This window comes from Coturnix japonica, chromosome 4 (assembly GCF_054131305.1).
Source record: "Coturnix japonica strain WE chromosome 4, WE-NBRP24, whole genome shotgun sequence".
In the NCBI taxonomy this organism is placed as follows: domain Eukaryota; kingdom Metazoa; phylum Chordata; class Aves; order Galliformes; family Phasianidae; genus Coturnix; species Coturnix japonica.
The window spans coordinates 34,039,647-34,055,471 of record NC_140666.1 but is presented as its reverse complement, the minus strand read 5'-3'; the positions used below and the strand labels follow the sequence as shown (position 1 = coordinate 34,055,471).

Below are 15,825 nucleotides of genomic sequence, written 5' to 3'. Positions count from 1 at the left end.
GCAGTGGAGCTGATTTTTCTGTTTGGTAGTTTCACGCTGTCTTTATTTTGCTGAAATTTCAAACATGGTGATACTGATGAACTTCACTAATGATCCCTTTCATACTGTAAGAAATGAGATACGTCACGGCCTAGAAGCACCAACCAAGTCATTTAGCTATTTACAGAAGTCATTCTTTATGAGATCTTGGATTTTGCTGTGTAAATGCTTCAGTTAGTTGGATCCTAATATACACAGTAAACTTAGAGAAATTAAATGAAGGGTAAATCAGAGACAATATATCTTAAAAGGTTTCTCTTGCATAATGATTGTGTATATGTCATAAATGTGTATGTGGATCTGTTTTGTTACACAAGGTATTATCCTGAAATCAAATTCTGATTCATTTACTATTGCAGAGTCTTTCTGCTACTTGGTTGCCAGGTCCTATTAATGAGCACAGCAGCAGTTTTAACACAGTGCTTTATAAATGTAAATGTTGCCGTTATGGTTTCAGGCATAGCTTCTCTTTTAACTCAAAAAGCCACTGTAAAACTCATGTGTGCAGGTAAAGTATAAACAAACGGATTGTATGATTTTAAAATGATGTGGTGAGGGTAATTAAAAATGAGACATTGCTGAGAGAGGGAAAGCGACCTCTACAAATCTGGGCATCTGCCCCACAGATCCTACCCTACAAGCCCTGAAGTTCTGATGGCAGGTAGTACAGCTCAGTGGGAATGCTGAATAGGATTTAAAATGATTTTTTTTTTTTTAACGAAGTAACAGTGGAGCAGTGTATGACTGCATTTATATAAACCTTCCACCAGGTGATATTTGAAAGATAAAACCTAGAAAGGGACAATGTATGAATGGAAGCAGCCAGGCAGGCTGGGGGAGTGGCCATCAGTTTATGCGCACAACTGCATTTTCGACATAATTAGCTGTCTAATTGAGCATTATAATTTAACTGACACATTTAAACATGTAATTTATTTGAATGCACGCTGCTTGTAATCTGTTTATAATGTTTTCCTCTTCAGGATGGTGTCGGACTCTAGAGGATAAAAATATCTTTCTGATGAACAGAAAAATAACCAAAATTAATATATCAAAAAGCCCCAAATGGGGAATTAATTTCTACAGTTCTGGATTTGAAGAGGAGTTAGGTAGCAGAAGTGGCATGCAGGTAAAGTTAAACAAAATCTGGCTATCTGCTCTGCATAATCATAAGCTGAATTTTATTATTTTAAATACCAGGGTAGTTGTACAGAACATCATATCCTCAGGTTTTCATGCAAAACTGACTAGTTTGCCTGGCATCTAGGTAGGAAGGACATTTTGGTAGCTGAGAGGTTTAAACTGCACATCTGTCTTGTCTGGAGCAAAGAAGCATCCCTTTCTCGAGGTGATAGATATTGCCAATAGGCACAATTCAATTTGCTCAAAGAGGCAATTGAAAATGTTTGCCCTGGGTACTTCCCGCACAATCAGACCAATTTATATTTATTTTCAGGGGCAGATTCTGGACCTGAAGCTGATAGGCTTTGCCACAAGTAATCACACAGATACAAGTTTTTCTTCTGCACTGATGATGCTGGGTTTGTGCTGATGCCTGCCTGCCTGCCATTTTGGTGTTATTTCTTCCGGCCTTACAGCAATGCTTTGGGTATGACTGGCTCTCTTCATATCTGAGCAGGAACAAAACCACATATTCCCTAGGCTCTGTTAAAATTCAGAGACCAGCCTGTCAACTGGTTAGAGACGAAGGAGCCAAAAGTCCTTTCATCTACCCTTGCACACTCCCTGATGAGCTGAAACATGCAGTTTCCTATGCACCTGGATGTTTGTTTTCAAGGATTAAAACAAACTAATACATATTTATTTTTGTTCCCATGATATTATTTTTACTTCCATGCTATATTTGCTGAACAAAATAGTTGCAGGTTTCCTTTTAACCTAATAAACTTCTGTACTGTTACACCTCATTATTTCATGGCGCTGAGATTTGAATCTGCTGCTTCAATTACAGAAACTGCCAACAGATGTGAAAATCCAGAAGACAGAGGCTGAAGTGTTCCTGCCTTTTAGCTTTGGAATTACTTTTGCATACTCTTGACAGTTTTCCCCTAAAAACGAGGTTGGTGATAGCTACAGATATGGAATGCAAGAAAACTGATGCAAACTTTGCCACCAGCATCAAGAATTATTTTTTTTTTGAACCAGAAGTTGGTACAATTCCTGTTTTTCTGTCTCCACCCTCCTCTCTGCTCTACCAGGTCTGTTACTAATTATCAGAAGTGGGGAAGAGGAAGTATATTCAGGGTCACACAAGAGGAAATACAAATGTGCAGGTGTTTTGCTCTGAAGAGTTGCAGCTTGCTGTCTGATAAGGCATACTAGGATTTTATGTTATTTGAGTTGATTGTACTCAGAACAGGATAATAATTGATGTAAAAAGTTCTACCCTTGGTGCATGTAAGGCTAGGAATTTTAGCTTTGGCCTTTAGCCTAAGTGATTGAAAAGTGCATTTGTATTATTTGTTTAACTGACCGGAAAATGCACTGAGTGGATGACATGTTGGACTGTGTGGAGGGGGGAGATTAATTCATTTTCAGATTGAAAAAGATGTATTAGCTTATGAGGAGATCATGAAATTTGAAGAGATGTTTTCTATGTGCGTGTGTAGGTTAGTCTGGGGTAAGATAATCTCAACAGATGAAATTAAAACAGGGTATGTACAAAGCTCTCCCAAATCTTGGAAAGACTCACCAGTCCCTATGGCTTCACAGTGTTGGTGCATTGGTTCCCAAATACCTAGTTCCATGTGTGTCACGCAGAAGACTGGAGGCTCAGAACTCATCCAGGAAAACTGGACTGGAGGAGATTGAAGGAGAGTTAGGAAGACAAATTGTTTCTCAGAGTATCATTTCTCATTTCCAGGTCTCTGACAGAGCAATTGTCAAGAGATTGGACTCCTATTTTGTCACCTAGTGCGTTCAGAATAACTTTTGTCTTGGGAAGTAATATTAGATATATAAAGCCCAATACATTCTGTTAAGTAAAATTATTTACTGCTTTGACCTTTCAGTCCTTTGCGCTGTGGTTCACAAAGGTATCCTCCATTCTTTACTACTTACCCAGGCTGTCTGTATAAGGAAGACAGTCCATCAAAGCTGCTCCTTTCCGGCATCAGGATCTGTTGGCACTTTTTTGGTGTTTTGACTGTTAGTGCCTGTTCTGCTATTTTTTGTGGTGATAAAGGAGCAGTGAAGCCTTTTCCATTTGAAAAAGGACCTGTTGAGCTCAGGGCACACCCCTCATTTGCCATTACCAGGAGAATGACCCCCACAGGCCAGATACTCTAATTGTGTACTCACAGCCCAGGCAGAAAAATGCTCTGAGAATTTAAGTTTTTTAAGAGTTGGTATTGATAGTGAGGTATATTAAAAATTCAAAATTTTCTTTTATTAGTGAGTAAGGATGGTGTCTATAGAAGGGAAGATGAAACAGTGAAAGGCGTGGATAGTTTACAGAATGGATAGTTTATGATGGAGCTACAAGGATCTACATGCTATGTTTGTCAAAGTCTGAGCCCAGGACTTTAGTCCTAATGCAACCTAGTACCTTTCAGCCTGGTAGCTCAGTTTCCTCAGATAATGAGGTCACTGGATGGAGAAAAAGAAGTTTGCCACCTGTGGTTTAAGCTAGCATGGTTGAGTCTGCACTGGAATAGGTGTGGCTGCCTCCAGTCTCGGTTAAGAAATAGCTGGTACCCTGGTAATGGCTCCCTGAGGTTTCTGTTTGACTGTGCACTAGTGTGGATAGGCAAGTATCATAGCTGGAAAAAGGTACATTTATGCACTTCACTCATAAGAGAGAAGCAGGAATATATTTATTGATACAATGTAGATACAATGTAGTGATTTAACAAGATTTTAGATGGCTGTATGAGCTTGATTATTTACTGCATAGATGTTAGGGTTAAACACACACATACAGAGACCCTCCCATTGAGTCACAATGTTTAAAGTGCAACCCCTTACTTTCTAAAATCCTTGAACCACAGAGGGAAGGAGCCTAAGTGCAGCTGGATCAACTCCCAGTCCCAGGCTTGGTCAGTAGTTTATGCGTAAGGGGTTGTATGTGCACAATCAGTCTAAAATGTAATTTTGGCAAAGCTAACAAAGCTTACAGTGAATCTAAGATACAATCTTAATGAAGCTAGCTAACCTTAAAAGAAACTATTAGTCACATACCCAGAATCTGCACCGGCAAGACGTCTTGTCATCAAGGTGTAAGGGATCTCTGCATGACCTCAGAAGGCATCCCTACTTGATATGAGACTGTCTTGCAGCCCCACTGCTGTGCAGGAGAGCTCAAGGAGCTCTTGGGCTGCTCACTATTTATGGAGTAAGATAAATGGATTCACAGGCATACTTTTCTTTTAGGTGCCTTAGCTGCTGAACCAGGTGTCTTCTATCAGTTCTTTCATCTTCCCAGTTTCAGACAGATTTGTGGTTGTTAATCTGTTTTAGTGAGAGTGCTATCAGTACAGTTGCTCATTGTCTTCCTGTGCAAGGCTGGGCTGGAGGAGGAAGTTGAGAGAGAAAGGTTGAGAACACCCTCACAATGAGGCTGGCTCAGAGCTGGTTGGTCAAGTCCTCCTCCTCAAATGAGCAATTCTGAAATAGCCTGAGGGGCAAGCAGGACAATAAAATAGCCTGTTTTCTTGATACAGGTTTAATAAGCTATCTGCATTCATGATGGGTGCTGAGATCAAAGAATGAATGAGGCTGTGTTCACAGAGATTCATATTTTGCCCTGGGAAGGGGCACTGAAAAGTATGGAAAAATAAGAGAAATTTCTGAATAGCTCCTACCTCAGCTCAGAATTTATAGAGTGTACTTAAAGTGAGAGAAAAGGTGAGAAATGAAAAAGGAAAATGAAAGGATCAACAAATGGTAAAATAGCCCAGGCATACCACAATTGTTACTATGGTGTATGAGGATGTGTCTTTAAATCAATGTGGTTTTCAGAAAGTCAAACTGGGATGCTGTACTTTCCCTATTTTCTCTGAAGGAAATTAATAAATCGAAGTTAATTATAATTATATATATAATAATATCTGCAAATGATTATCTCAGTCTCTCTGCTTAGACTATCTTCCTGTCAGTAAGCATAGAGAAGTCTGCATTACGTAACCTGGACAAAAATTGTTACAGGAAAAGGCCAGGCTTCCCCCATCTTAAGTTTCTGTTATACTTAAGTATTCATGTGATTTACAGTACAGCATTGTTCAGTACCTTCTCGTACCTTCTTCTAGTCCTACCTGGATGGACAGTACCTCTGAAGAGTATATTGTAAATGTGGAAAAGAGGAATTCCACTTTCAAAGAAGAAACAGAAGCTGACCTCAGCACTAAGATGCTCTTCTCTATTGAAATGTAGGAATAATATATGGAGCAGGATTGTACAAACTGCTGAACTGCCTTGGCAGCACTCCAAACGACTGCTCTTTCTGATGGAGTTTTTAATACTTCAAGAAGACATAGTGTGCACATTTAGATGCCAATAAAACAATTCCCTGTAGGATCCATAAGCCACATTTCATTGCTAAATTATGATGCCAGTGTGAATGATTGACCGCCAATTGCCAGTGAAGCATTTCTGCACACCCACGTTGAGTAGCGCTTTTGCTTTTCTCTGTTTAATCCCTCCTTTTGGTAAACTCTGTCACTGCGTCAGCCCTTGACTGAGAAGATTTTGTCCATCTCTAAATGCACATGTTGTGCCATTGCTGCTGATGTTCAAGAAGTGCTAACTACCTGACAATTTATTGACTGGAACCTGACCTTGTTGTGTTCATGAGTGGCAAAATGCTGTGGCCAGGACTTGGTTGCTCTCCAGACAAAAAGCTATATTAAATGAACCAAAGGGGAAATCCACAGGTGCAATTCTACTTCTGCATCTGGCAATTGAGAGAGGAATGAGAAGGGAACTAAAAATCCCATTACAATTATTCTTGGGTGCTTGGGTGAGAGTTTTTTGTTTCAGAAAAAACAAATCTTGAATCTATGCTCCATCTAGTCTAAGTTGTATGCAACAGGAGGGGAATGAGCTCATTAAACTTGACAAGAAAGGAGGGTGACCTTCTTTTGCGGTGAGTTTAAGGAATTGGAGTCCAGATTAGGAAAAGTGATCTGAAAGATTTCCCCGGGAGTGGTCAGTACATTGAAATTTTGCTCAAGTTTTTGAAAACTCCCCTTTCCAAGATTTAGTAGAGATTATTTCAGTAACAGGATTCAGTGGCTGGATTTCGTTGTCACACCTGTGATTTGGGATAAGTATCATTAACACATTAAAAGAATTTCATAGAAAATTTGACTCATCATGGGAGAATGTGATTTGCATGAAGTATGGGACCTGGCCAAATAGAGGAGGAAGGTAAGTACCCCAGCATCCTATTTCTTGTGTATGTAATACAGGATAAATTGTATGAAAAATGCAATAACAGCAAATACATATCAGATTAGTTAAACAGCCAAGTCTCAGTATGATAATCTAAGCAACTGTTACACAGTTTCTTCACATTACAAGCTTTTTACCTAGTGTGAAGAATTCTCATAAAAAAATGGAGAAATGAACTAGGAAAGAAGATCATTTCTGTGATAATTACCTGTCTTTATTGTTTAGAAATCCTAATTTTTCAGAAGCACCAAGTAATTTTGTCAACATGCTCAGCCTATGTTAAGACATCTCAACTTAAATATCAGCTTCCTGAAGCCAACAATGAATTTGTATTTGTGCCAGGAATCAATCTGTGCATTTTTGATAGAAATTTACCACGAAGTCTTGATTCTTGAAAGCCATGGGATATCTCAGTGTGTGCATCCGAAAGATGAGGAAGGATAACATAGGGACTCTGAAAATTGTTGTCTCAATCTGCTGACAAGAAATGCAAACACAGAAAAAATAAGAATAATATTTATGCACAGCATTGCTTAGGCTATAATTGCATAGGTTCCAAATATGAAAAACAAGATGGTGTAAAGCACAATCCCTTATCTATGTATGTAGGGCTTCAGTAAAAATTGGCTATTTTTCATTTGAAGTTTTCTTGCTTGGCACCAGGCATTAATGATTTTTGTCCATTTGAAAAAAAAATCACTAAAACATCCAACTGTTCAGTTGGAATTATCATGGTTGCAGCTGGAAATAAAGCTGTAGTAGTAAAAAACACAGGAAGGATTTCTGAAAAGCTTTGTTTTTTTCTTTTCTATCTGAAAATGGATAGGCAGGTATCAGCTAATTGAATCATAGAATCCTTTGAGTTGGAAGGGACCTTTAAAGGTCATGTAGCCCAACTTCCCTGCAATGAACAGGGACACCTACAGCTACAGCAGGTTGCTCAAAGCCTTGTCCAGCCCAGCCTTGAATGTCTCCAGGGATGGGACATCCACCACCTCTCTGGCTGACCCATTCCAGTGCCTCAACAACCCTATGGTAAAACAAACAAACAACAAAACAAAAACTCTCTTTCTTACATCCATGCAAAATCTCCCCTCTTTTAGTTTGAAACCATTTCTCCTTGTTCTATCACAGCAGACCCCTCTAAAGAGTCTATCCCCTTCTTTCTTACAGCTCCCCTTTAGAAAGGCTGTTATCTGGTCTTTCCCCAGCCTTTTCTTCTCCAGGCTGAACAGCCCTGGAAATGAAGATAGAATCTTTCAGAAGTTTTTGCTTTCTAAACTGCTGTTGTTGTCTGTAGGCTTCTTGGAAGCAGATTTCTATTTGCTGACTGCATAGGCATTTTGTTGGAAGTCTTTTACTGAAAATTCATGAAGTAACATTTGAATTGCTTTTGGATTTCTTCTAGGTTTTTGTTTGATTTTTAAAGCCTATGAACTGGAGAACTATTTCACTCCTCATTCTTCTTTTTTTTCTTTCCTCCTTCTAAGTATCTTTGTATCCAGCACAAAGTGGAATGCAAAATAATTGAGTAATTTGTGAGACTGACTACAAAATAACATCCCCAGCTTTCTCTTTTTTAACTAAAACTTTGGCTTGCAGTAGAGATCGTAGCATCTTCTTAAATTTCCAGGTTTTCTTTATAACATTAAAACCCATCTTGATCTACTGGGATTTCTTTGTATGATGATGCTTTTCTCACTTAATTCCCAGTAACACCTGAGCACTTAAATTGCTTACGGATATTTTTTTTTTCCCAGAGTTAGTTAAAATATTTCTCAACATTAGAAAAGGAACAGAAAATCCCCAGTCACAAGTTTTTACTGCTTAGATAGTCTGCGTGAAACAAAGACTTGTAGGTATTTTGTCCTCCTTTGACATGTGAAACCAGACTACTGCTTTCCTACAGAACTGCTTTCTGAGGCTCGCAAGCGGTTTCAGATTATGCAAAGAAGATTCAGCCCAGTTTTCTAAACAACTTTTTCATGCCGTGCCACCCACACAGAAGTTTGGGGTTTTCCTTGCCTCACCATACTTCCTTTTATTCTGTGTCTCCAGTGGCTGTGGCAGTGTGTGGCCTGGAGGCTCGACTTGTGACTCTGGAGTTGCTTGATTCAATGAGCTGATATACAAATGCCTGGAAGGATGATCAAAATATGCTTGCTACACCTCAAAATCAAGGAGTTTATGTGGGCTTGAGAAGTTGAAACTCAAGTCTGGACTTGAATTTTAAGGTGTGTGTGTTTGTTTGGTAGCATTTCTCAGGGGAAATATCCACTCTGTAGCTTCTTCAGAGTTAAGGTTTAGTCGTGTCCAGGAATCTGGCACAAGCCCTGCTAGTACCAACTCTGTATCAAGGCTTTTTCAGCCTGTGAAACACTGTCCCAGGGCTGATGGTGCAGTTCAGAAGAAAGCCATCTCACTTTAAGGATCTCTGTTTGAAAATGTTTGCTCAGGAGAAAATGTCTGGGGAGGGAGGGAAGAAAACAGCAAAGAGAAACAATAAAAATCCATGCACAATGCCAGCTGCCATCGGAGGCTGAAGGTTTGTTTTCAGAGCATTGTCTTTACTTCCACTGCTTCCAATAATTTCATCAGTCTAAAGAAATTTGTACCTTTTATATTTTTGCTCTGCTTCCAGTGAAGGTTTTTATGGAAGAAGGCTTTTTTTGAATGTCAGGCAAGTTAAGCCCCACACCTTCAGAAGAGCTCTCTGAAAAAGGCTGAGTGCTGTGCTGTGGTTGCCCAGGGAAGGTACAACAGCCCATGGTGGGCTGCAGGTGATGAAAACAGGTTTGGAACATGCTGTGTACTGTGGGGCAGCAGTGGGCATTCTCCACAGAGGATTCTCATGAAATTTCCAGGAAACCACAAACCATCCCCGAGCACCAAATAAGTATTCTCTGTTCTGATAGTTTGAATTAAGCTTCGAATGCAGGAACTTGTTTGATATTAATTGATAGGATAGAGAAATGCTGTACACTGCAGTGCTCACTGGGAAGGATGCAAATAGCGTAATCATGAGCGAGCTGCCAATAGTTCAGAAAAAAGGTTTTCTGTGTCTATCCCTCCTTGGTTATTCACACTTTAGACAGTTTGGTGGGAGTTCTATGTAGTCTTAAGCTTTCCATGTCCACTATCCTCCCCTAGTAGAAGCAGCAGGCACCCTTTTCCCTGTGTGGGGGAGTGTTACTCGTGATGTCCAAAGGGCAATTGTGGATTCAGAACATTTTTGCATTTTTTTGGCTAGGGATCAGATGAAATTAGAAAGCCATTTGACTGCTCAGTGCTTATACTGATGCAGATGGCTGGGTGATGGGGAGCTGCCTGGGGATCAGCTGGGAACCCACTGAGCTTTGATGTGATCCTAGAGCCATCTTCCTACTGAAACAGAGGGTAATCATTGGGTAAGAATGACTACATTATGCTATTAGATGTTTCAAGATGTCATGTGTTTCTTCTGAAAGCAGCCTTCGGAAATGAGAGTAAAGATCATGAGTCCATTTCTGTGGTGAATGCTTTTTCCTGGTTAGAACTGGTTATTTACTTCAGGCATTAATAATCTCGTGGAGGACTGCTTAACAAATGTACACCAAGGGAAAACAGTTCTGTGTAGTATGACACCTCCTCGTGGCTTCATGTGTGACCAGTACTGAGAGAGTCAGCTCGGTTCAGACCCAGCAGTGCTGCATGAGGAGCAGGTGTGTCCTGAGGTCAGGTGCAAGCTGTGCTGGGGCAGGCAGGGCAGGATGTGTTCAGAAAACAGGCAGTGCCAGTCTGCAGTCAAAAGCTGAAATGCCTTCTGTTTTTATCTGCGTGCATTTAAACCAGATAAGCTTTTAGCATGCCTTGTTTCACCTCGGTGCAAATTATTACAGGTGAGTGATAACTGAAAATGTGAGGCTTTAAAATCACCGTAATTTTACAGCTGCAGTGTTTTAGTACTCCAGCATCTCCCGTTTCCCAAATAAATGTGAAAGCACAGTTGTGCTCAGAGCTCTGTGCCTGTTTTTCACATGATAAAATGCCGCTTTATTGCTTTCTTTCCCCACCCCAATCCCGGGTCCCAATTAAACAGCAACCCCAGGAATCACTTCTCTGTGCACTGATCTGATCTGAAGCCATGAGCAGCTGCAGAAGTTAAGCTGGGCAGGATTTTTCCCTTTGGCACATATTGCATGCCCCTTAATTAGCTGACAAGCACTTGAAAGCTAGTGATTTTCATCCTGCTTTAGCAGAGGGTTCTTCTTTTAAAGATTTTAATTTCTCAGGTTGGAATTTGAGGAATCAGGCAGTGAAACAGAAGTTTGTAGGGTCCAGCAGTCTTACTGCTCTGAGGGGCTTTGTGAGAGGGAACACTTGGGTTGCCGGGTTGCCGGAGACCCTGTGCTCCCTGCAGCTCTCCTCCTGCCAGAGCATGGCATCTGCAGACAGGGATGGTGTTTCCAAAGGGGAAGTGTCACTGTTGAGTTGCTACCAACATCCAGAAACACCGCCTGTATGAAAAGTACTGTTCTGGGGAAATAACCTAGATTTTCTTGAGTCTGATTTGGGTGTGTTGCCAGGCAACATGGGCTAACAGGGGTTTGTATGTTTTCTTTAGATAGGTGGAGGCAGTCCCCCTAGGCTTGCAGGTAGGCAGAGGCTGACCCGCTGCAGCAGGACGAAGAGTTCAGCCCTGAGCACTGAACTTTCACTAAGAGAGCTGAGAGAAAAAGCAGCTGGATCAGACCCAGAGCTGACGTATCCTGTTTGATTTCTTTTCCCCTCGCGCTCCGACACGCTTTGTGTTTCGGCAGGCTTTTGTTTCTGCGTACAAGTTGCTGTAACAAACTGGGGAGCGTGTCTGGGGGTGCCGGCGGCGATGTGCTGAGCTCGATGGGCTGGGTTTCCTGCGAAGGCTTTGTTCCTCCTACCACGCTCAGGTCGGTTGTGCAACATGCCCCTGAGCTTTGAGAAGAAAAAAAAAAAAGTGCTGAGTAATGCCAGAGGTTTCTCAAATGGCTGATGCAAACCTGGAGAATTTGCATCATCATTCAGCTGGACTAACTTGGTACGACAAGAGCTTAAATACAGGTCCACGCGGAAGCTGAGCTGGTTCCCAATGATAGGGCAGTGCCCGTGGGCAGGGTGAGGGTGCAGGTGCTGTGAGCGCTGGCAGGCAGCAGGGCAGAGCAGAGCTCTACCTGCACGTAGTAGCAACCCCACTGATAAGAGGTGGCGGAGGAAGAGGCTGGGAGAGGAAAAAGCCTTGAGTTGCTGCTGGGAACTTTTTGGCTGTGCTTGCCATCGGTGTGCTGGTGGCACGGTAGCATGGTGAGGAAAGCTGCTGTCATGACAGTTTCTAATGGGAGCTACTTGCAGGGGCAGCCGAACGGCAGGTTGCCTTCCATGGACAGCAGGCAGCCACAAGAGAAGGTGGTGCTGAAGAAGAAAGTCACGCTGCTGAGGGGGATCTCCATCATCATTGGCACTATCATTGGGGCTGGCATCTTCATCTCACCCAAGGGGATCCTGAAGAACACAGGCAGTGTTGGCATGTCCTTGATGGTCTGGACAGCATGTGGCATCCTCTCGCTCTTTGGTAAGTCTGCTTCCAATTGGTCTGGAGGGGCAGCTGGTGGATTATTCCTATTTTTTGTCTCATTTTCCATTGGATATCAAGGCTCAGCATGGAGCCTGAGGACCAATGGGGCTGCGGAAGGCTTTTGCTCTGCAGAATGCTGCATGCAAGGCACAGCAGTCCACAGTCTTTGTCACCCAGCATCGTGTCAGCACTGGTTGTGAGTACAGGTTGTTTCTCATGGGTTCCTAAAGAAAAAGCAAGTAGCCGCTTTCTGCTGTTAGCTGTGCTGTACATAATATGCTGTTCTTCTGGCTGTAAGAAGTAGCTCACAGCTTGCTTGTGAGGCCCCTGACAGCTGGTGTGCGGGGCCAAGTGTTGAGGTAGCTTTACTTGGTTCCCTGGAGGCTCGGTCAAGGTCTCAGGGAATAACTCCCACTGGGTGTAATCTGTGTTGGTATGAGAGGGAGCAGTGTAGTAACATCAACAGCCCCTCTCCCCTGTCTCATGTTACTGCTTTTCACTTTATTCCCTGCTCTCAGTGTGCCTTGAAAAGTTCAGGTTGCAAGGATGAATGCAGCAGAAACAAATGTGTAAAATGAGTTTTATTGTTGGCCTGTTTGTTGTGACAGTTTTTACTAATTTTGCTGTGTTTCTTTTTAACAATATTACATTCTGAAGAATGTCGGGTGGTTTGTTCTGTTCACAAAGCCCCATTCAGAGCAGAAAACCCCACCCTGACTCCTGGGGGACAGAGGGTCCATTGACCTCCTTAATGAGTTAATCTCAAAGAAGCAGAGGAACTAACATGAGTATTGGCTTTATTTAAAACAGAGGCGACTTGTTTTCTGGCATGAGGTAGGGAGGACAAATAGGGGCTAACACGTGTCTGTCTAATAGGTGGAATGTGCAAATGCCACCCTGTATAACTTGGCTCTGAGCTTAAAAGCAGCATTGAGTGTTTGGAGGCTAAGTCCACCCAAGCCAAACAGACGTTTCAAGAAAGTTAGGACCTGTTCTGGTCAAATGTTAATTGTACTGGCACAATGTGCAACATATTCTGTTGTCCAAATGTTTAAGTCCTGCCGGTAATAAAAATTTCCCTATAGAAACACCTCAAATACAATTTGTAATTCTGTCGTAGGACCCTGGTCTTCAGGTGCAGTCAAAACAGAATTTGCTTAAGCATCTCCCATTTAGCTTTAACTTCAATAGCAGTAATTTTCTGACTGTGAAGTAAAGTCTGTGGAAAAAAATCAGATGGGTTTTCCTGGTCATTTTCCAGATCTCAACGTGTAGAGATCTGTCTAATTTGGTCCAGTAAAAGATATTACCTCTTCCCTCTAAATGGACTTGGTATGGTTGTTATTTCATAATATTTTTGTCATTAATGTTTTAATTTCCTACAAGACTTAATTATGGTAAAACCTCACACAAAGGTTAGCTAGGCTCTTGCTGAGGTTGTCTGTGTAATACGTACCAAAGCATGGTTTGATTTCATTCAGAATCATGCCAGAGCCGGTTGACAAGAGAAAGCCTGTCAATAGACCTTTTATATTTCTTTTTAAATGTGGCTCTAAGAATTTCTGTAAGTAAATTTCCAGGAAAGCTAAAGATGATTGGATAAAAACTGTCATGTTCTTGCAAATCCCCAAACAAAGCAGAAGAATGAGCATGTAATGTGTTATAAAGTCTTATGGCTTCATTGGGCTTGGTACGTGTCAGGTAGTCTTGACAACTGTAGTTTTCACCTTAACATGTAGCAGCATAAAAGCAGGTGTGAAGAAGGCTTAGCATATGTTGCTGATCTGTGTAATGCTCTGTGTAATACAATGCTCACAAACTGGTTTTCTTGTGGCTTCTCCAAAAAGGGCTGCCAGCATTGTGCAGACCCAGTGCCCTCTTTGCCCACAGAGCTGAGAATCCACTGGCTGTAAGGCTGGGTGACGGCCATCATGCAGTGCTAGCAGGTGGTTCATGTAGGCCTTCGTGGTCACAGTTGCTGCTCTGTAATGCCTGGGGTGACACACCATGCTGACAGCAGCCTTGAGGATTTCCCTGGGAGCTGTTCTTTACTGGGAAATCCAATACTGCCTCAGTGCTGTTAGTGCTAAGCCATTCCCTGAGTTTGGTGTGCAAGACGTTAGGAGTACTGGTGAGGAAAATCCTCCATCTGTGATTCCTGATTCCAAACATGAATGAGACAGTTGCTTGCTCCCCCTGTTGCTGAGGAGGGAAGGGAATGCCATATTTCCTCCAATGATAAGGTGGGTTTTCTGAAACTCGATGGTGCCAGGCAATATTTGCTCATAACTGTGTGTCAGAGGGCTCTGCACTGTTGGCATGATGCAGCACTTTATGCCATGCCAGCGTAGGTCAGTAAGAAGTACCTTGCTTGTAAACCCTTTGTTCCACGGCTTACACATAAATGTAACCAGCTACATTTGCAGCTTGGCTAATTGCACGTCTGTCTGAATGACATCAAACTTATAACCCTCTTGGAAAATAAATAAATAAATAAATGAGGATTAGAATGTATCAGAAGTTGTTTTGTTACCATAGTAGCTCGGTTGTTCACCTTACAGATGTTTGGAAATGTGTTTCTGGATATCTCTTGTGATGCCTCAGTTTCATTCTCACAGGTGCCCTCTGCTATGCTGAGCTGGGAACATGCATTAAGAAATCTGGTGGTCACTACACATATATCCTGGAGGCTTTTGGCCCCCTTCCTGCTTTTGTGAGAGTCTGGGTGGAACTGCTTGTTATTCGGTAAGTGTGTTCTTTCTCTTGTGGCACGACACTTCTCAGTCACGATGAAAACTCTCCACTATGTGAAGTGCAAAGATATCTTGATCTATCAGCTAAGTTTTTTAGTGTGGCTGCTCCAGACAATTTAACAATGCTATTTTGCTTCTCACCGTTGAAACATTCAAAAAGACATATGTGTATGTATGGAAAAAAAAGATTCTACAAATGCTGTCTGTCACACAAATTCAGAGACTTGTTTTGATTTTTGCTAAGCTTACTATATCTGTTGATGTTAATATCCATGCCTATGTGAAGTCTAGTGGAAGAGGAAGGTCACCTTTACATTTTCTAAGCCTAGGTGCTGGCTTATGGAGCAATTTCTATTGTCTGTGGATACAGAAATAACACCTGGCACAGTGGTTGCCCAATAGATTTCAGATCTGTGGGTGCCGTGTCTTCTCTAGATGACAGTTCTGGTCCCCATCTTTTGTTATCATGGTGTGTTGGAGAAGTTACTACAGAAAGCTGGCCAAATAAAGCAATAATAAGTTCTTACATACCTAAAATGCCCCAAGTACTGATGTGGTATGTAAGATTGTGATTTCTACAGCACTTGGTATTGTCTAGGGAAATTACAACACAAAGATGCAGATTCACTAGATCATAGCAAATAAATTTGCATAACGTAAATAGATCTTTTTGTCAAACTTAAATGTGTCCCTTTAAAAATATATATATATATATATAATTTTACAGTATTACAGGAACTGGAGAGCTCATTGCTTGTAGAATAAGGCAGTTCATTAGTGTGAAATAAACTCAGGAATGCTGTGTTCATGCCCTAGGCCAATCAGCACTCCTTTGCATTCTCTTCTGATATGAGCACATGAGTCACCAACACACAAGCCTCATCACAAATCACAGCTATGTTTACATAATATTGACGAGTTCTAGCATAGACTAGAGTTTAAAATCACTAACAGTGCTGACTCATTATGAAACCATAAATCCTTATCTTATTTCCAGAGGAAATGATTGTGCATGTCAGATGGCCCCGTGCTTCC

At 41.6% G+C, this 15,825-nt stretch overlaps 1 protein-coding gene across 4 annotated transcripts in view; it reads left to right on the top strand.

Moving 5' to 3' along the window:
* Window positions 1-9,516: 9,516 nt before the first annotated feature.
* Window positions 9,517-15,825, top strand: part of SLC7A11 (solute carrier family 7 member 11) — a 58,843-nt gene continuing 52,534 nt past the window's right edge. Inside the window, exons 1-3 of one of the 4 annotated variants that reach the window (XM_085544924.1) lie at window positions 9,517-11,375; window positions 11,815-12,034; window positions 14,656-14,782. In XM_085544924.1, the coding sequence (XP_085401050.1) occupies window positions 11,842-12,034; window positions 14,656-14,782 (320 nt within the window). In that variant the 5' untranslated portion in view covers window positions 9,517-11,375; window positions 11,815-11,841. The other 3 variants (XM_085544925.1, XR_004307049.2, XM_015861084.3) reach the window with 3 other exon arrangements.